At 42.5% G+C, this 20,612-nt stretch overlaps 1 protein-coding gene across 2 annotated transcripts in view; it reads right to left on the reverse strand.

The window, feature by feature from the left end:
• Positions 1–1,136: 1,136 nt before the first annotated feature.
• SERPINE2 (serpin family E member 2) overlaps positions 1,137–20,612 on the reverse strand; it is a 75,681-nt gene continuing 56,205 nt past the window's right edge. For both annotated transcript variants that reach the window (XM_082464679.1, XM_082464680.1), the window contains exons 5-9: positions 10,392–10,590; positions 8,162–8,262; positions 5,498–5,584; positions 2,719–2,802; positions 1,137–1,769 (exon numbers count right to left, since the gene is read on the reverse strand). In XM_082464679.1, coding sequence (XP_082320805.1) covers positions 1,732–1,769; positions 2,719–2,802; positions 5,498–5,584; positions 8,162–8,262; positions 10,392–10,590 — 509 coding nt within the window. In that variant the 3' untranslated portion in view covers positions 1,137–1,731. The remainder of the gene's footprint in view (positions 1,770–2,718; positions 2,803–5,497; positions 5,585–8,161; positions 8,263–10,391; positions 10,591–20,612) is intronic.

Raw genomic sequence — 20,612 nt, forward strand, 5'->3', positions numbered from 1 at the left:
TCAAGTCACTTAGGGAAAGGACATATTTATCTTTGTACCGCCTGGTACTTGGTACCCCATAGGTATATAAACGAATGAATGAATGAAGTGTATAATTCTCGAGTTACTGCTAACACTACTCCTTTTTTAAACTATTCAAAATAATATAACTGAATGGGATCAGAAAACTGGAAAACCAGTAAAACTACTTTAGAGGCATTAATAACTATACTAGCATGTTTGCTAGAATGCAAGTGGTCTCAGGTAACCCTTCAAAATGATTTTTTGGCATTTACTCTTAAATCAGGAAAACAATTGCCCCCTTTCTCCATTCTCTCTTGGTTAACCAAGGTATCCACACTTAAACAGTTGCAAACAGCAAAACTCAGTCCACTTGACGAATAAAAATTACAAATGGCAAACTGGTGGAGAGCTGAACGTGAGGTTTAAATGTATAAAGAGAGAGGAACAGAGCTTGAAGGTTAAAAAAAAAAAGTTCAAAGTTTTGATAAGAAATATTTTTAAAAGCATTCTGATTTAGATAAGACTACCCAAATCTTTAGGAAATTAGTAAACAAACAAACAAACAAAAAAACAGGCAAATAAAAAATGGTAACAATAGAATTGTGATGAGTTCTCCAAAAACACAAAAGACCAAAAGCTTGTCATTTCGAAAAACAAAAGCTCCGGCCTATCATCAAAAATGAAACAGTCACTGTTCACTAGGTAACTTCTTTCTGCTCTCGCTACAAAATCCCTACCTTTGCTGAGAAGCCTCAGCCCTCATCTGAGGAACCACAGCTGACATCAGAGATGGATTTACTGTGACAGTGGCTCCCCTGAGTGATCTGTAAACTGTCAAGTGCTGGGGCAGGGAACAGGGTCTGATTGCTAGGTTTGGAGGGAAGGGAAGGGAAGGCCAGGGGTTTCTTGCTGTTTGCCTAAGTGCAAAGGTTTACTAGAAGAGGCTGAGGTATTTTTAAAAGGCTATTTCTTTTGTTGTATTTTCAAATAGCAGAGAAATGGCTTTTTTTTTTTTCTACTACTCATAACACTTTATTTTTACTTTGTACAAAATACAAAAATGCAAATCCAAAGAGTACAGAACAGTAGTGACAGGCACACTGCACAACAGCAAACCTTGTCTAGCAAGACACTAGTTTTTTAAACTTTATTTTAGTGAATACATGCATTATATAAAACAACAACAACAACAAAAACACACAAAGAGCCTAGAGATTTCGCTATTTCTATCCCCAAAGTAATTCTTACTATCAAGACTTTGGATGAGACAAAAAAAAAAAATTTAAAAGGCCAATAATATTTTTTTCATATAAAAGTAAGAGCTACCATAAAATGTCCTTTTTTCCCCTCCCATCACACTGATTAATTTTTTTTCTGAAAAGCCACACATATAAACAAAACAAAACAAAGATCCTGAACTGTTCGGACAGTAAATACTCAAGAGGGTTGTTGACCTAGGTAACCACTCAGTAGTTTAAAGAATCTTTTAGACATTTTGAAGCCTTCTATTCATTTCTCAGTACAGTGTTCCAGCCATCTTGCCCTTTTTTCCCTTAACGCCTCCCAGAACAGAAATGCTGCATCATTGAGTCTCTGTTCCTAAGAACTAGTTTTGAAAAAGAAAGTAATGTACAAAAATATTTAACAGAACTATGAAAGATGTAGGAAAGGAGTCTTTTCTTCATAGCAAAGTAGTCTTTGCTTTGCATGGTTTCTTTTGTATACTCTTCAGGGTTTGTTTATCTGCCCCATGAATAAAACAGCACCTAGAGAATTAAAAGGAAACAACACTTAACTCTATAAAAAAACAATCCTTAAAAGAAGATGGAAGGTATATTTAAGGGGAGGTTTCTGGGCTGTGTTTAACCCACTGCTCTTAAGCAGTGCTGTCCAATGCAACTTCTTGCAATGATGGGAATGTGTGTATTTTCATTGTCCAATATGGTAGCCGCTGGTCACATGTGCCTATTGAGCCCTTGAAATGTGGCTAGTGTGATTAAGACACTGAATTTCTAATTACATTTCATTTTAATTAATTAAAGTTAAAAAGCTAAGCATCCACATGTGGCTAGAGGCTCCCATATTGGACTGTGGCCCGGGAGCACACTAATTATAACAATGAAGATGCAATGAGATAAAAGGATAAGGAACTAGCTTATGTTATTGATTAAAAGCAGAGTAAAAGCTAGACTGCGTTAGTTTCTACTCTGTACCAACATGACGACAACGTCTCCACCAAGACAGCCTTAATTATTCTTCGTAACTGTAATAAGAGGTAGGAATTATTGTTATTCTAATTTTAAAGATGAAGCTAAAGGACAGAGCCAACTTTGAACCCATGACTCATGGAGCTAAGATAGACTGAATTAACAATTCTCAGGTCATAACAGCAGGGTGCCCTTACAAAGGTTGAAGACACGTAGCTTCCTGCAAAATTTACCTACTGTATTTATAAAAAAAATCAGTAGACATCAAAATGCCCCAAAGGGCTGCAGAGCTCTCAAGATGTTAACAAAACAAAACAAAACCTAAAATTCTGTGTTTGAAAAATGCCATCACACTCTGTAAAAACAGCCTGATTTTCCTCTCTCTGCGAGGGGCGTGGGTACATTACTGAAAGCGTTGGCACTTGTTGACACATGGGACAAGGATTAAAAGCAGCGCTGCTGGAGTTAACTAACAGCTAGCAAACAACAGAGGAGGAGAATCACTTACCTGTAGGATTATGTCGGATGAAAAATAGAAAAGGTCTGTCTACTATAAACCAGGGAGGCGATGACCTTGCAATCAGAATCGCAGCTGCGGGAGGAAAAGGAAAATGCACTGTATGCCCAGCATGAGGCCAGCAAGGCAGCACGTAATTCAAGGCAGGACATGGTGCCTGTCCCACAGGCTGGCCATGTAATAACAGGCCCAGTGGTCACCACTGATGGCACACCTGCCATGGGCCAGGCCCTTTCCATCCGTCCTCCTTTAGTCCACACAAGCCCCATCTCCTTTAATAAATGTACCTACTCCTTGTAGGGTTGTTATTAGGATTAAATGAAACACATTACAGCTCTTAGAACAGTGTTTGCCACTTAATAAACACCCAACGCATATTCACCGTTATTATTAGCTGTTTTTCATTCATACCATCTTCCTAGCTGTTGCCTGGTCCCTGGGCCTTTTAGCCTCTCCAAATCCTGCATCAAGGACCCACTCACGTCTCATCCATTTTGTCTGTGCCTTCTTTAAGCACATCATCTAGACTGTCCTCTCACTGGCAGTGTAGACTGCTCATCTGGGACCTACTACCTTATACTGCTGTTCAACTCACCTGGTGTAGACATTGGACTTAGAAAGCAAACTTATTTAGGCTTATGGTCTTACACATGTTTACTCTGCCATTTACCAATGGTAGCTTTGATTTAATAAGCCAGTGATAAGGCCTTGCAGGAGGGTAGATTCCTGGCATAACTGTCCCACGCTTGCTGCAATGACCCAGTCTTCTTCCTCAATCCCCTGGGAAGCATGAACGACTTGGACTTGATGTTATAAGGGAAACATCTGCACCTATGCTTGGGTAAACCGCTCAACCCAGGGTTATTAAAATTAAATCAACAGTTAGTAAGTGTTATGGACTGAATTGTACCCCCTCAAAACCTGTATACTGAACCCCTAACCCCAAATGTGACTGTATTTGGAGACAGGGCCTTTAAGGAAGTCTTTACGCTTAAATGAGGCCATGAAGGTAGGGCCCTAATCCAATAGGACTGGTGTCCTTATAAGAAGAGAGGGAGACGCCAGGGATGTGAGCACACAGAGAGAAGGCCATGTGAGGACACAGTGAGAAGGTGGCCGTCTGCAAGCCAAGGAGAGAGGCCTCAGGAGAAAGGAACCCTGCCAACACCTTGATCTTGGACTTCTATTCTCCAGAACCGTGAGAAATAAATTTCTGTTGCTTAAGCCTTCTAGTCTGTGGTACCTTGCTATGGCAGCCCTAGCAGACTAATACAGCAGGGCTGGCTTCAAGGGCATGTGACCGGGGCAGTCACAAGAGCCCCACACTCACAATGGCCCTGCACTTGGTTTAGTGCTCTGCTATTGCTGTCTTGAAATTCTTAATAAGTTTTGAACAAAGGGCTCCATATTTTCATTTTGCATAGGGCCCTGCATCTTAAGTAGTCAGTCCCGATAGTTATACCAATTTGGCAAAGTTGCTCAATAACGTTGGCAAAATTTAGAGGTCACTTTCTAGGTCTTTGTTTTAAACCCTATTTTAAAGGAATAAAAATTAAATGTTTATTCTAGAAAGGCAATAAAATGTCTATTTTGAGTATAAATGGTACCTTTTAATGACCAGAAATATTTGACCTACTTACAGGTATAGCTAAGATATTCACTTTACGAATTCACGGAGTTTGGCCAGATCTATTCATCCAATCTCATGTGGATAATTAGGGGGTATAAAAACCAACCTAAAATTGTTCTATTTTCTCCATTATATAAGCTATTGAGGAGAAAGCAAATGTGGATGTTCTAATTATCGAGGAAGGCTGCATAGCAATCTTGCTGTAATTCAATAGTTGCTTGTTAATTCTTTTTTTTTTTTTTTAAAGAAATTCATGTTCTTTTATTTATTTATTTATTTATTTATGACTGTGTTGAGTCTTCGTTTCTGTGCGAGGGCTTTCTCTAGTTGCGGCAAGTGGGGACCACTCTTCATCGCGGTGCGCGGACCTCTCACCATCGCGGCCTCTCTTGTTGCGGAGCACAGGCTCCAGATGCGCAGGCTCAGTAATTGTGGCTCACGGGCCCAGTTGCTCCGTGGCATGTGGGATCTTCCCAGACCAGGGCTCGAACCCGTGTCCCCTGCATGGGCAGGCAGATTCTCAACCACTGCGCCACCAGGGAAGCCCTGCTTGTTAATTCTTCACTTCGTCCTTCGTCCAGACCCAGTTGGCTATTTTCCTATTAGTAGTTGCTATTATTTTATGTTTTAATGTGAAGATGGGTCTTTTCTGTCGATACGAATCCACAATATGCTTCATCCTTCTGAGAGCGGGGTCAGTAAACTACCGTCCTTAGGCCAAGTCTGAGGGGCCCCGCTTTTATGAAGAAAGATTTATTGGAACACAGCCACGCCCATTTGCCTGTATAGTCTATGCTGCTTTCACACTGCAAGGGCAGAGTTGAGAAGTTGTGAGCGACCCTGTATAGCTCACAAAGCAGAAACTATATACTATCTAGCTTTTTATAGAAAAAGGTTGCCAACTCCTGTCCTAGAGGAATTTCTACTGAAGTGCTTTCCTTAATGTAACAGACTCTTGAGCTTCATGGACGCAGATCCTCCTAAAGTCACCACTGTCTCCCGAGGGTCAGTCCACAGTGCCTGGCTAGAAATAGGGCTCAGGACACATTAGTTGATGAGTGGACCAGGGTACACTTGCTCCCTTCACCAGGACCAGTCCTGCCCAGGCCTTACTTACTTGCTGACCCAGGGCTTACTTACTTGTTGCTGCTGAAGCTTTGGTTCCATCTTCACTGACTTCGATTTTCGCTTTTTGCAAGATGTGAGAAACATGAAGGTTTTCTGACCCTGTTCCCAGAAAATAAAACAAAAACAGCATTTATTTGATATGCAGGCCATCGGGTTAGTGGGGGAAGTAACCTCAAAGCCATGGCAAGCTCCAATTCTTAAAAGGTGTCAGAAGAAGTGACCTCTTACAGTCCTGGTGATTGAAGGCTGTATGTAGGGTCACCCACGGTTAATTTCAGTCTCTGCTAATTGAACTGTGACATCACTTCAGAGGAGGGAGTCCCGGACCCCAAATGTGTTAGTGACTCTATCAATTCAACTCTGATCACTAAGGATTTTATTAAAAAATGAAAAGAGCAGGGCTTTAAAAAGGTAGCCCAGTTTTCCAGAATAAGCAAGCCAAAAATATTATTTTTCAATTACAGAATGTCAGATCCAGAAAAAATATGGCACTTACAGATGGGGAAAGCGAGGCCCAGAGTGTTAAGAAATCTGTCCCCCAATCAAGTGGCTAATTAGTGGCATGGTAAGTGCTGTCTTGTTTTTTTCATTTTATTTATTTATTTATTTATTTATTTATTTTTGGCTGTGCTGGGTCTTCGTTTCTGTGCGAGGGCTTTCTCTAGTTGCGGCAAGCGGGGGCCACTCATCATCGCAGTGCGCGGGCCTCTCACTGTCGCGGCCTCTCTTGTTGCGGAGCACAGGCTCCAGACGCGCAGGCTCAGCAATTGTGGCTCACGGGCCTAGTTGCTCCGCGGCACGTGGGATCTTCCCAGACCAGGGCTCGAACCCGTGTCCCCTGCATTGGCAGGCAGATTCTCAACCACTGTGCCACCAGGGGAAGCCCAGTGCTGTCTTTTCATCACAAAAGTCACTCATCTTACAGGCGTATTAGTGAAGAGTAGAAGCAGAGTTTAGGCTGCTCTGGAGGGCCAGTCTCAGAAATGCAGCCGTGCCTCTGGGACCTTCTAGTGAACTCACTTTCCTTCTCAGCAAATCTTACCATTCCAGCAACGCCCACTGGGGTTAGCATTCGAGGAGAATGCAAACAGAAGTTAATGGTGACCTTGATGGGACACAGGTCTGATGCAAATGGAGAAAGTGCTTTTTGGGTCATCTGCACCGATGCTCGGCTCTAATGTGACCAATCATGAATGAGAGGCACGTTTGCAGGGACCACGTCACCTGCACGGTTAAACAGAACATCTCAGGAGAATTTCTGGCACCTGGTCCTCCCTCTGAACACCTGTGAATGCCCTGCGACTGCTCTCTAGTACTTAAGCTACAAAGCTAATCCTGAAGGGGAAAGGGCAGGTTAAAACAGTGCTTCTCAGGGCTTCCCTGGTGGTGCAGTGGTTAGGAATCCGCCTGCCAGTGCAGGGGACACGGGCTCAAGCCCTGGTCTGGGAAGATCCCACATGCCGCGGAGCAACTGAGTCTGTGCGCCACAACTACTGAGCCTGCGCTCTAGAGCCTGTGAGCCACAACTACTGAGCCCGAGTGCCACAACTACTGAAGCCCGTGCGCCTCGATCCTGTGCTCTGCAACGAGAAGCCACCACAATGAGAAGCCGGTGCACTGCAAGGAAGAGTAGCCCCCGTTCGCCACAACTAGAGAAAGCCCGCATGTAGCAGTGAAGACCGAATGCAGCCATAAATAAATATATAAATTTATTAAAAAAAAAACCAAAACAGTGCTTCTCAAACTTCATTGGGATGAGGAATCTTGTTAAAGCAAAGACGCTGATTCAGTAGGTCTGGGTCAGACCCAAAATTGTGAATTTCAAACAAGGGGATGCTAATGCCGCTGGATGGGGGAAGAGAGTTTGGTTCAAAAGGGATGAGAGTATCAGAACATCCATGGAGCTTCAGTTTCACCAGGGAAGTCGCCTTAATCCCCAGCACAGGTACTCAGGTGTTCACTAGCAGGCAACTGAGGTTGGTAATGAACTGTTTGCTTATCACTCAGGGGAAAAATACAACACGGAGCACAAATCACGTTTAAGCCATGCCTTTGGCAGGAGGTGGCTATGCTCTAACTTAAAAAGACAAAGGACCGACCGTTCAAATATGACTCTAGGAAAAAATTACGTGTACTGGCAAATGAAGGGATATTATACCAGCTGTGTCCTAGATGGTTTGGCAAAGGAAAGCTCTAATCAGACTCCTTTGAATTTATATTATTTCAGATTAATGGGTGATGAGATGCCAAAATACCTATCTGAATATAGTGGTGCCCGCTGTAGTTTGGTGGAAGTAAGCATTTGAGAGCTCAAAAATCTTGATTTTGAAAATTTGAAAATACAGGGGAAAAGTTTGCATTTGGAAAAGGAAGAGACTAATATCTAATTAAGAGCCAAATTTTTAGGTAACAGAGATAACACGTGAAATGCTTCTTTAAATGTGTGGGATCGTGTGGGCTTCACATGAAACGTACATGTGAAATGTAGGGATGGATGACTTATGCTGATTTAAGTGATGAAGGCTCAACAGCATACTTTGGTGATATACCAGATTAAACCTTGGAGAGTTTTATGGCAGCACACCCCTAATTTTGACCTTTTCTCTCTGAACAAATCAGAGACTCAATCTGTAACATACTCCACAAGTTTAGGAGCAAGTTTTACATTGAACATACTTGTTATTTTTGCAAAATTTGCCTTTGATGGATCAAACATATCGGTGATGCCAAGGACCTTCAGCGGCTCCTTCAAATCTGTTTGTGCTACAGCTGTGAACCTAGCACGAAAGCAGAAAATAGGGGGAAAATCAATACACTATAAATGATATAAAATGATATAATCAGTGCCAGTGGAAAAAAGGTTTACAAACAGATCCTTTTTAAAGTACACTCTGAACACCTATATCTTTAATTTTAATCCCAAGATTTAAGTACCAGGTAAGTAGAGAACAACTCGTCTCTCAAACACATACCTGGCAAAATGGCACAGTATCAGCAAGTAGGGGTGTCCTTACCCTCATGGGCAATAGGCTCCCCATTCCGGTCCTAGGAAGATCTACAGAAGCACTTTCTCTTATGCTGATGGGGAGACGCAGGGTTGCAATAGGGAAGAACCTCTGTATGCTATTACAAGTTAATCATTAAAGGGATGTTGCCTATAAGCTTAAATTACACATAAATGGCCCATCTCTGGGAACCCTGCCTCCCAGGTAATGAGCATTAAGCTAAAATACTTTTGTTTAGCTCACAGTAACTATCCTGACCAGGCCCGCCTGTGAATGACTGCAGGAAGGAAGAAATGAACACATCCCCTCTGGAGGCTGATGGGAACCAGGAAAGGTCTGACTTTGCTCCCTCCCCTTTTAGTATAAAAGAAGCCTGAATTCTAACTCGGGGAAGATGGTTCTTTGGGACACTAGTCCACCATCTTCTCTGTCTGCTGGCTTTCTGAATAAAGTTGCTATTCCTTGATATTTCTTGATTTACTGGTCTGTCATGCGGCGAGAAATACAAGCTTGGACTCGGTAACAGGGTGTTGATGAGTGTCTGGTATTCTGGAATATCTATCTATGGGCTCTTCCCCATACCCAACCACAGAGCCATGATCTTGGCTGCTGTAAGAGCCACCATACTTACTGGGATTGGGGATGGTCAAAAGAGAGGAAATACATTCCTGCTGGTTCGTGTTGGGATTCTGGAAGCATTTTACCATTAAAACTGGGGCAAATATTAGGAATGGTATTCATTTGGGTTTGATATGGATTTCTTGGATATTTGTGGACTATCTGGCATTAGAGCTATAGATATGTAAATGTCAGTTATTAAATCTATCATCAGAGGATGTTTTACCAGATTTTATCACATCCTGTGGGAAAGCCGCAAGGGTAAGTGAGCAGATTCTCATCACAGATGGGCTATTATGGTAATTTATATGGTAATTTACCATTATAACTATAATTTATGTACATCACCAGCTTCTTCATTTATGGCAAGCACTGCCTATGTGAAGGCTTATTTTACAACAAAAAGAAATACTCTTGGGAGAATTACTAATACTAATACTAATAAGAATTACTAATATTTATTATGAATGTACTCTTCTGATTACTTAACTCAGTGGCTAGAGAATTAAAAGCTATTAGAACTGGAAGGTATTGCCACCACCACTGAGGCCTGGGTGGTTTAAAGCCCTGGATACTGACAAAACAGTAATGTTGAAAAGTTTATAAAAAGGGGACATTCACTGCCTGCTTCACAGATCTGGGCAAAGTATTCTCTGACCTGTTAGAAATTTAGGAATCAGACAGAATTTGGGACTCCTTTCCCCTTGGTTTCAAGTCCTAACAGTTCAGGTTTCATCTATATTATACTTTTAGGGTATAATAGAAAAACTGCCCTAGATACTAATGTAAGAACTCTGCCTGGGTAGCTTCAAAATATTTCCTTATTACCTACCTTTTGGACCTTGGTCTTTAGCAACTTCCAGCTAAAACTTAAGTACCTAGAATGAAACTCCTTATCAAAACAAACAGAGCACTACTAAACTTTACTGTATTTTCAGCATACTATCAGATGATGATTTGCATCTGCTTTTCAGTCTTTTGAATAGTGACCTATATTAAAAGCCCTTGTAGTGGCACAAGAGCTGTAGTCTTGTGGAGGCTTAGAGACCAGGCTGCCTTCTTTCCTTCCCCGTCATCACTATCCTGCCATATAAGAGGCACAGGGATTGAAAACCAACTTTTACAAAAGCACAGCCTTGTAGTCCCACCATGCAATTTCTGCAAAATAAGGCAGGTTTCATGATGAGTCTATTTCAGCCTTCAGTTGGCCAGTATCTGACACAATCACTCCCAGGGGTCGAGTAGTCCTGTTGTTTTCTCTTTTAGGGAAAGGGGCTACTTACTTGGGCAGGATGACCTGTACCCTCTTGGGCACCATGGTGCTCATCCAGCTGTCTATGGTCTTGGTGCTGATGTGCGGGATGATGGCCGAGAGTGGGGTGGAGCTCTCTGTCGGCAGCGCGATCAGCATGCTGATGCTCTCCCCGTGGTAGGGCAGCTCGATGAAGTTGTACCATAAGTCACCGGGGGTGCTTGTAGACCCTAAAGAAATCAGAGGCAGGTTCAGTGCATCCTTGGTGACTTCCAGAAGGGGCACGAATGGTTGCTGATCGCCAGGGTAGCTTCAGAGGGAAGAGAGCAATTCAGGTTGAGAACTTCCCTATTCTAAAAATAGCTTGCTTAAAAAACCCTCAACAACATACTAGCAAACAGAATCCAACAACACATTAAAAGGATTATACACCATGATCAAGTGGGATTTATCCCAGGGATGCAAGGATTCTTCAATATACACAAATCAATCAATGTGATACACCATATTAACAAATTGAAGAATAAAAACCATATGATCATCTCAATAGATGCAGAAAAAGCTTTGGACAAAATTCAACACCCATTTATGATAAAAACTCTCCAGAAAGTGGGCACAGAGGGAACCTACCTCAACATAATAAAGGCCATATACAACAAACTCACAGCAAGCATCGTTCTCAATGGTGAAAAACTGAAAGCATTTCCTCTAAGATCAGGAACGAGACAAGGATGTCCACTTTCACCACTATTATTCAACATAGTTTTGGAAGTCCTAGGCACAGCAATCAGAGAAGACAAAGAAATAAAAGGAATACAAATTGGTAAAGAAGAAGTAAAACTGTCACTGTTTGCAGATGACACGATACTATACATAGAGAATCCTAAAGATGCCACCAGAAAACTACTAGAGCTAATCAATGAATCTGGTAAAGTTGCAGGATACAAAATTAATGCACAGAAATCTCTTGCATTCCTATATACTAACAATGAAAGATCAGAAAGACAAATTAAGGAAACACTCTCATTTAGCATTGCAACAAAAGGAATAAAATACCTAGGAATAAACCTACCTAGGGAGACAAAAGACCTGTATGCAGAACACTATAAGACACTGATGAAAGAAATTAAAGATGATACAAACAGATGGAGAGATACACCATGTTCTTGGATTGGAAGAATCACTATTGTGAAAATGACTATACTACCTAAAGCAATCTACAGATTCAATGCAATCCCTATCAAATTACCAATGGCATTTTTTACAGAACTAGAACAAAATATCTTAAAATTTGTATGCAGACACAAAAGACCCCAAATAGCCAACACAATCTTGAGGGAAAAAAATGGAGCTGGAGGAATCAGACTCCCAGACTTCAGACTATACTACAAAGCAACAGTAATCAAGACAATATGGTACTGGCACAAAAACAGAAATATAGATCAATGGAACAGGATAGAAAGCCCAGAGATAAACCCACACACCTATGGTCAACTAATCTATGACAAAGGAGGCAAGGATATACAATGGAGAAAAGACAGTCTCTTCAATAAGTGGTGGTGGGAAAAATGGACAGCTACATGTAAAAGAATGAAATTAGAACACTCCCTAACACCATACACAAAAACAAACTCAAAATGGATTAAAGACCTAAATGTAAGACCGGACACTATAAAACTCTTAGAGGAAAACATAGGAAGAACACCCTTTGACATAAATCACAGCAAGATCTTTTTTGATCCACCTCCTAGAGTAATGGAAATGAAAACAAAAATAAACAAATGGGACCTAATGAAACTTAAAAGCTTTTGCACAGCAAAGCTTGCATTTGCTACAAAAACTACAAACAAGACAAAAAAGACTACCCTCAGAATGGGAGAAAATATCTGCAAACAAATCAACGGACAAAGGATTAATCTCCAAAATATATAAACAGCTCATGCACCTCAATATTAAAAAAACAAACAACTGAATCCAAAAATGGGCAGAAGACCTAAATAGACATTTCTCCAAAGAAGACATACAGATGGCCAAGAAGCACATGAAAATCTGCTCATCATCACCAATTATTAGAGAAATGCAAATCAAAATTACAATGAAGTATCACCTCACACCAGTTAGAATGGGCATCATCAGAAAAGCTACAAACAACAAATGCTGGAGAGGGTGTGGAGAAAATGGAACCCTTTTGCACTGTTGGTGGGAATGTAAATTGATACAGCCACTATGGAGAACAGTATGGAGGTTCCTTAAAAAACTAAAAATAGAATTACCATATGACCCAGCAATCCCACTACTGAGCATATACCCAGGGAAAACCATAATTCAAAAAGACACATGCACCCCAATGTTCACTGCAGCACTATTTACAATAGCCAGGTCATGGAAGCAACCTAAATGCCCATCAACAGATTACTGGGTAAAGAAGTTGTGGTACATATATACAATGGAATATTACTCAGCCATAAAAAGGAATGAAACTGGGTCATTTGCAGAGACGTGGATGGACCTAGAGACTGTCATACAGAGTGAAGTAAGTCAGAAAGAGAAAAACAAATATCATATATTAACACCTATATGTGGAACCTAGAAAAATGGTACAGATGAACTGGTTTGCAGGGCAGAAATAGAGACACAGATGTAGAGAACAAACGTATGGACAACAAGGGGGGAAAGCGGCGGGGGGTGGGGGTGGTGGTGGGATGAATTGGGCGATTGGGATTGACATGTATACACTGATGTGTATAAAATTGATGACTAATTAGGACCTGCTTTATAAAAAAATAAATAAAATAAAATTCAAAAATTCAAAAATAAATAAAAAATAAAAATAGCTTGCTTAGAAAGTCAAAGATAAGGACAATTATTTCTTCCTTCCCTGGTAAAGAATTCTTTAGTCTAGACATGTCTTAACAGAATGCCTTTGGCTGTCACTAAAGTCATACTAATTCTGTTGAGTAGAACTTAACTAGATCACAAGGCACTTAGAATATAGTGCTTTGCAAGTTGACCCTTATCATATGGATGAAGGAATGAATCTGAGCTAAGAATGATTCTTTTGGTGGCGTCTCCGAATGCACGTGAAGAGGAGGGAGCAAGGGAGGGGGTAAACAGCTTCCACTGTTTAGGGTCCACTCTGTGCCAGGCCCACACCAACCACCCCAACGCAATTAGCATCTACAGCGCCCCACCAGGTAGGTATACGCAGTCCTATTTTACAGCTGGGGAGGCTACAATTAGAGAAATTAAGTAACTTACCAAGGGACACATGGCTAAAAGTGGACCAGGACTCAGTACGGACTCAGTACGTCTAACGCCAAAGATGATCCTCCTTTGGGGGCTTCCCTGGTGGCGCAGTGGTTGAGAATCTGCCTGCCAATGCAGGGGACACGGGTTCGAGCCCTGGTCTGGGAAGATCCCACATGCCGCGGAGCAACTAGGCCCGTGAGCCACAATTACTGAGCCTGCGCGTCTGGAGCCTGTGCTCCGCAACAGGAGAGGCCGCGACAGTGAGAGGCCCGCGCACCGCGATGAAGAGTGGCCCCCACTTGCCACAACTAGAGAAAGCCCTCGCACAGAAACGAAGACCCAACACAGCCATAAATAAATAAATAAATAAATTTTTAAAAAAAAGATGATCCTCCTTCACTGCCTGACTTCCTACTCACTCTTCATTCATTCCAGTAACTACCATTAGGGCTTTTTGATACTTTATGGTACTTGTGCTTACTGATGAAAACCCAAGAAGGATTTAAACCAGCATTTCTCAGAATGTCATCTAGAGAACACACAACCTGCAAGACGTCCGGTAGACAAAACGGATTCCACATCCCAGGAAGTAGAGGAAGCACCAGACACTTGATTCTTCCTGCAGATTCATAATATATACCAATGATAGAAAGGCTCTGAGATATCCCGAAGAAAACTGTTTAACTCTAGTTATTCTCAGGTTTCCCAAACTAATTTGATCTTAGAACCCTTTTATCCCCACGTAAAATGTTCAAAACATTTAGCAACTGAGCAGCACAGCTGAGCACTGCCCATCCGAGTGGACACAAGTGCAGACATGATGGGCACTGGAGAGAAGCCCAGGGCATAAGCATGGGGCCCAGAGGGGCCATGAACTCCCAGGAGAAAAAGCCTTCCACAGAGCATGCCTTAGGAGCCCACGGAACCTTTACATTAGACATGCGATGGGAGAGTTGTAAGAATTAACCAGGTGAATGGAAAACCAGCATTTCTAGATGACGGTGGATGTCTGAAACGTTTTCTGAAACACTTCCAACTTTTGAAGAAGACCTCGGTGATCTTGCTGAGGTTACTTAACCTCCGTGTGCCTCCTGGTTTGGAGAATGGAGAGACCAGGGATATTGAAAGTGTGTGGCTCACAGGATTGTTGTGATGATGAAATTAGAAGACATACACGTATAGGGTACTCAGCAGGGCCTGGCCCACGGTGGGTGCCCAGTGAACACTGGCTCCCTCTCCCTCCTCCTCTGAATGACCCGGAAGGACAACATATTTAAGAACGAGAGAAAAGAGAAAGTGAGTTTCTCTCAAGATTGTCACTTGTCTTTTCTTTGGGGATGACTTTGCTAATCACTGCATCTGAGACAAGGAACGTCAGTAAGCCAGTTGTCCATAGACAGGGGTTGGGAGGGAGGCACTGATGGAGAGAGAGAGAGAGAGAGAGAGACAGCGTACTGTGTCTTCGTTACGTAACAAACACTTTTAGCTGTAAAATATGGTAAGAACGGTGAAGCTCTTAGAATGCATGACGCTACAGAATGACACGACAGCTTCTCCTTGAGGAAGAAATATGCGGGCAATTCATGGCGGTGCTCGATGTCTCCTGTCCCCACGTGCCGTCCTCGCCTGCAGGGCTGCTCAGGTACCCAGGGTGCCTGGCCTCAGCTCCAGACACACGTGGACTCTCCTTCTCGCCTGGGTCCCGTCTTGGGGCTGCCTGAGAGTCCAAGATGGGAGTCTTTACCTTTACTTTTACCCTGCATGATAAAATGGTCTCAGCAGAAACTGAAAAATTGATGGAAAAGTGAGAAAAAAAACCCACTTCCTAATAAGCCCTTTAATCCTCAAAGAAAACATTAGGTTCCTACACTGGTAGAGCTCATTTTTAGAAACTGTGAAAAAGGGACTTCCCTGGTGGTGCAATGGTTAAGAATCCACCTGCCACTGCAGGGGACACAGGTTCGAGCCCTGGTCCGGGAAGATCCCACATGCCGCGGAGCAGCTAAGCCTGTGCACCACAACTACTGAGCCTGTGCTCTAGAGCCTGCGAGCCACAACTACTGAAGCTCGCACGCTCTAGGGCCTGCATACCACAACTGCTGAGCCCACGTGCTGCAACTACTGAAGCCCCCATGCCTAGAGCCCATGCTCTGCAACAAGAGAAGCCACCGCAATGAGAAGCCCGTGCACAGCAACGAAGACCCAATGCAGCCAAAATTAATTAATTAATTAAAAAAAAAGAAACTGCGAAATGCGGGAAGTTGTTAATAAATGACTGCTCCGGGGCATGAAATAAGGACCTGGAAGCATTCATTAGCCACTTCTAGAACTGTTTACTGTTCTGAAAGGTCAGGATCATGAAAAATGAAAAGTTAGAAGCTGGGGTGTGTTCGAGGTGGGGCGAGAGCTGCTCATTCTACCAGGGAATCCAGCCTCGACGGGACCATCATTAACTGGTCAGTAAGGTGAATAACTGCTCACCATTCTGCATCTCGTCACCCACATCTTCCTGACGGTCCATTTCTCCCCGGCTCCAGGTCTACTTCTGATCACGGGAGCTGATGACAAATGCTGGCTCAGCTGACTCCGTACACGCGCCCCTTCCATGCTTATCTTTACAAAATAACCCCTTTCCTCTCCGTCCACCCAATCACAGAGGTACTGCTTTCACAGCATGGTTTTAGACGACAAAGGTTAAAGACACAAGATCTGGAGTTACAGGACCTGGATTCAAATCCTGGCTCTGGGACTTTGGCAAGTTCCTGAACTCCAAGTCTTAGTTTCTCTATCTGTAAAATGGGATGTTAGTACTACCTTACAGAGCTGTTGTGAAAATTAAATGAGAAAATACACGCCCAGAACTCAGCCCAGTGGCTGCACACAGCAAAAAACCTTCATCTATGGGTGTGAGCAGCTTTGTAAGATACTTTGCTTCTTGAGTGTCAGAATCGATCCACCAAGAGAAACCACACCTGCTGCATTGGGGCACAGATCCCGGGTGGAATGAACCAGGCAGGGAAGGGGTATTTGGGAACCTTGTGTCAGAGCAGGAAGCCTGTCATCATGCCAGACCTCTTCCAGCCCCAGGCCCTCCATCCTTTAACATCTGGGAAGCAGACTGAGTGTTCTTTAATGAAGATAACTCCTGCAATATATAGAGATGTGAATGGAGCAGGCCCATTCATTCTAAAAAGAAGGGAAGAGGTGAAAGGGGAAAATCGGTCTTTTCTCTTAGATGAATCATGTTCAACAAAAACCTTTAATGAGACATAACAGGCAAAGAATCAAGTATTGAAAATATGGAGAAGATGTAAAACTTTCTGTAGGTGGTGCTTTGGGGATGGTCCAGTTTTTCTGGAAAGCCCCCTAAAATACTCTGATTCCTATTTTAAGTGCTACAAGGGAGGCTGTATTGATAGCTAGGCTTGCTGAAGTGCAAAGAACTCTTCTCAGCCTGTAAAATCAGAGACAATATTTTAAATATTCAGTATCAGGAAAGCCTTATAGATGAAAGTCCCTTTAATTACCTTCTACTACAAGCAGCTTTGTGGATTTCTGAGTCTTAAGGAACTGTTCAGGCTATATTTAAGTAGAAATTGAAATATACATTTGAAAAAAAGAACCACAACAAGTAGACCCACTGTATATAGTAGTCTATATTCAGGCTGCAGTAGAAAGGGAGTTTGGGGAGAGTTAATGGGAAAGGAGGAGTGGTTTAAGCAACTGGGTGAGTGTTGGTGCCATTTGCTGGGCGAAGGAACACTGCGGGGAGAGCTAGGTGGCAAGGGCAAGAGTATATTTATCTGTGGAACCAGAACTTAATAGACAACTAATTAGAGACATAATATGGATATGTAGGTATGAGTTGGAAGCTCAGAGGAAAGTGGAAGCTAGAAACATACTGTATATTCATAGACACACATGTATATACACATACATATGTATGTTTGGAATTCTTTGTGGTCTTTTTCAAAGCAGAAAAGTCTCTTAAATCTAAATCCATAACCATAAAAACAGAAAATTTGTAACAACTTTGATTCAGCAATTCCTATCCAAGGACATTACCTTTAGAAGTTCTGACACAAATATCTAAAGATTTATGTACAAGAATGCTCACTGTAGTGTTGTTATAGGAAAAAAAGTAAATGGCCATCCCTAAGGTATTATGATACATTTATAACATTATGGAGTGTTATGCAGCTGATAAAAGTATCAAGTAGATCCACAAGAATTGACATAAGAGGTTTTCCAAGATAGACTGTCTAATGAATAAACAGATTACAAAATAGAAATTATAGTGTAATCCTATGTATGCAAAAAAGTTGGATAGACAAATTTTACATATCCATAGAAAAAGCCTCAAATGATATCCATAGAAAATGCCTCAAAAAGCCTAGCACTTAATAGGGGTTTTTATGCTGGGAAATGGGAATATAGAGTAACATTTACTTTCTGCCTTATATACCATTGTATTTGAGGACTTTGCAATGAATATGAAATACATTTCTACTAATTTTTAAGGCTTTTTTTTTTTAATGGAAAAGTCTCTGCCCTCAAAGTGCTTACACTTTATGGGGCTTAAGTCAGAAGAGTCTTCCCCTCCTATTTTCTACCCTCTCCCTTAATGTTATTAAGGAAATCCTCTCAGAGACCTTGATGATTATCTTGGAGGAAAAGTCAGGAAGGCTGAAAAACAGGTAAATGGAAGGACGATGTTTCAGCAAAGTGACCAAAGATGGCGAGGCCTGGCTGAGGCCTCACGAGGCGCTGGGCAGGTGGCACCAGAGCCTGAGTGAGTAAGTTCAGGCAGCCTGGCCTGGCTCAGCTGTCAGGACCACCTGCCTCCCATCGCTGGCTGGTCGAGTGGGCCAGATTGCGATGAGACAGGACGAAAATGGGTGACCAGCTGTGTGGTCTATGGTCATGAAAACAAATGACTTCTTGGGGCCACCACAGACTGCTGAGCTTTCTCCAGAAGACAAACCTGCCTCGTCTTTCCATGAAAAACTTCCCTGCCGGCCAAAGAGGGAAACCTGGGAGTCGATGACACCACTGGACTCTGTCTCCTGGCCCACGAAGGAGCTGGGTTCCAACCCCAAGTTACTCAGTAAAAACCCATGACAGCGTAGAAAGGGGGGGCAGGAAGGATGGTCCCAGAGCACTTAACAGTGTGTACTTGGCAGGGAATGAGAGCAAGGGGACTTTCACGTTCTGTTCTGAATTCAGTACAGATCAATCAAGGTCTGACAGCTAACAGACAGGACACCAAACTGGGTCAATTCAGCAGAGTTTAATGAAGGGACCACTTATAAAGCAAGGATAGGGTACAGAGGAGCCATTAAGAATGGTACCCTGGGCTACAAACAGTGGGGCACCATTACCAGCCTTAGCCTGGGAGGGCCGAGGGTAGTGGCTGGTGGCCCAGAGAGAAAGAGCCTTTGGGCAGGTCCTGATGGCAGGAGACCTTGGGTGGAGGGATGCTGCGGCCCTGGCGATGCAGGGAGAGGGCTGGGAAGCCAGTGCCCAAGCGCACTCTCCTCCCTTACCCCATCACCTGCTGGTTCACCGCACTAGCCAGCCAACGGGAAGCCAGGGGAAAAGGGAGCCCACTGATGCAGTCTCCTGGGGCTTCAGAAGAGGGTGGAGAAGGGAGGGCATGAATCAGGGAAGGCGGGGGAAGAGATCCCCCACACTGTGGAGCTGTGGAGTTTGAATCTTGGACCATAAGAATGTATGTGTGTCTTACTTTCCATAAGGCACACCACAGATTCTTAGACAAATCAGTTCTTAATTGAAAAGCCACCTGGATATGTAACTCCCTCTCTGGGAACATCCTATATACTCAAGAAAAGCATCTTCCATTCCTACAAACATTTTAATCTTTCATGGGAATGCCTACAGAAGCCTTGCTGATTTATTCTTTACTGACTTATTATTTTTCAGCAACAGAAATATACAGTAAATGAGGCCTCCTCGCGTTTTGTTTTATTAGAATGTGTACAAAGATTGACCTAAAATAAAATAACTGTGCTTCGGATAGGAGCTGGGGGCCACGCTAGCATTCCATGACGTCTTCCTGGGCAACGTAACCTGAGAATGTGTTCTGGACAAAAAGAGCCTTTCATTGGTCTCAGCTGCTTAGCATGCTACCTTTCTGCAGGACTTTTTTTTTTTTTTAACATTTATTTATTTATTTGGCTGCACCGGGTCTTAGTTGCGGCATGCGGGATCTAGTTCCCTGACCAGGGATCAAACTGGGGCCCCCTGCATAGGGAGCGCAGAGTCTTAACCACTGGACCGTCAGGGAAGTCCCTCTGCAGGGCTTTTAAATACCTATTATCTTGATAAAATTTATTGAGTGAATGACAAAATTCTACCTGGACGTTTGATGAAAGACATGGGAGAAGGAAAGTGACTTTATTGTGTCCCTCGCATGAGTCATTTCTGAATTTAAAGAATTAGGCAGCTGGAGAAATGTTGAGCAGTGCTTGATCTAATATATACTGTATATGCAAAGGGAATACTTGGGACCCACATGTCCACATATAGATTGGAGACATAAAGGCTAACTTATAGAGGAAAAAGAAGTTTAACTTAAACTGGACCACTGATACTTCAGTGAAAGCAGGTTTAAAAAACAGTCACCAGCCTTACCTATGTGTGGTAATGACTGCAGAGGTGGGTCATTTTCTTTTTCCCCCAACTGACACATGTAAAACTGACACATGTTCCTTCAAAAAAATTTCAAACTCAAACAAAGAAAAATAATCATTTGAAATACTACCACTTAACATTTTATTGAACATCCTCCAAGACATGTCTGTATGAATATATAGAAAGTATTTTACATAAATGAGATGAAACAGCATCTGCTGTTCTGTAACTTGTTTTCTGAAATCAACCACATATTATATAACTCTCTACTTATATAAATCTAATTATCATGTGTGTTCCACTACATGTACGTATATGGCTTCTATTTATTTGCTAGTGTATGATTATC

The sequence above is a fragment of the Balaenoptera physalus genome (assembly GCF_965194825.1).
Source record: "Balaenoptera physalus genome assembly, chromosome: 6".
Taxonomy (NCBI): domain Eukaryota; kingdom Metazoa; phylum Chordata; class Mammalia; order Artiodactyla; family Balaenopteridae; genus Balaenoptera; species Balaenoptera physalus.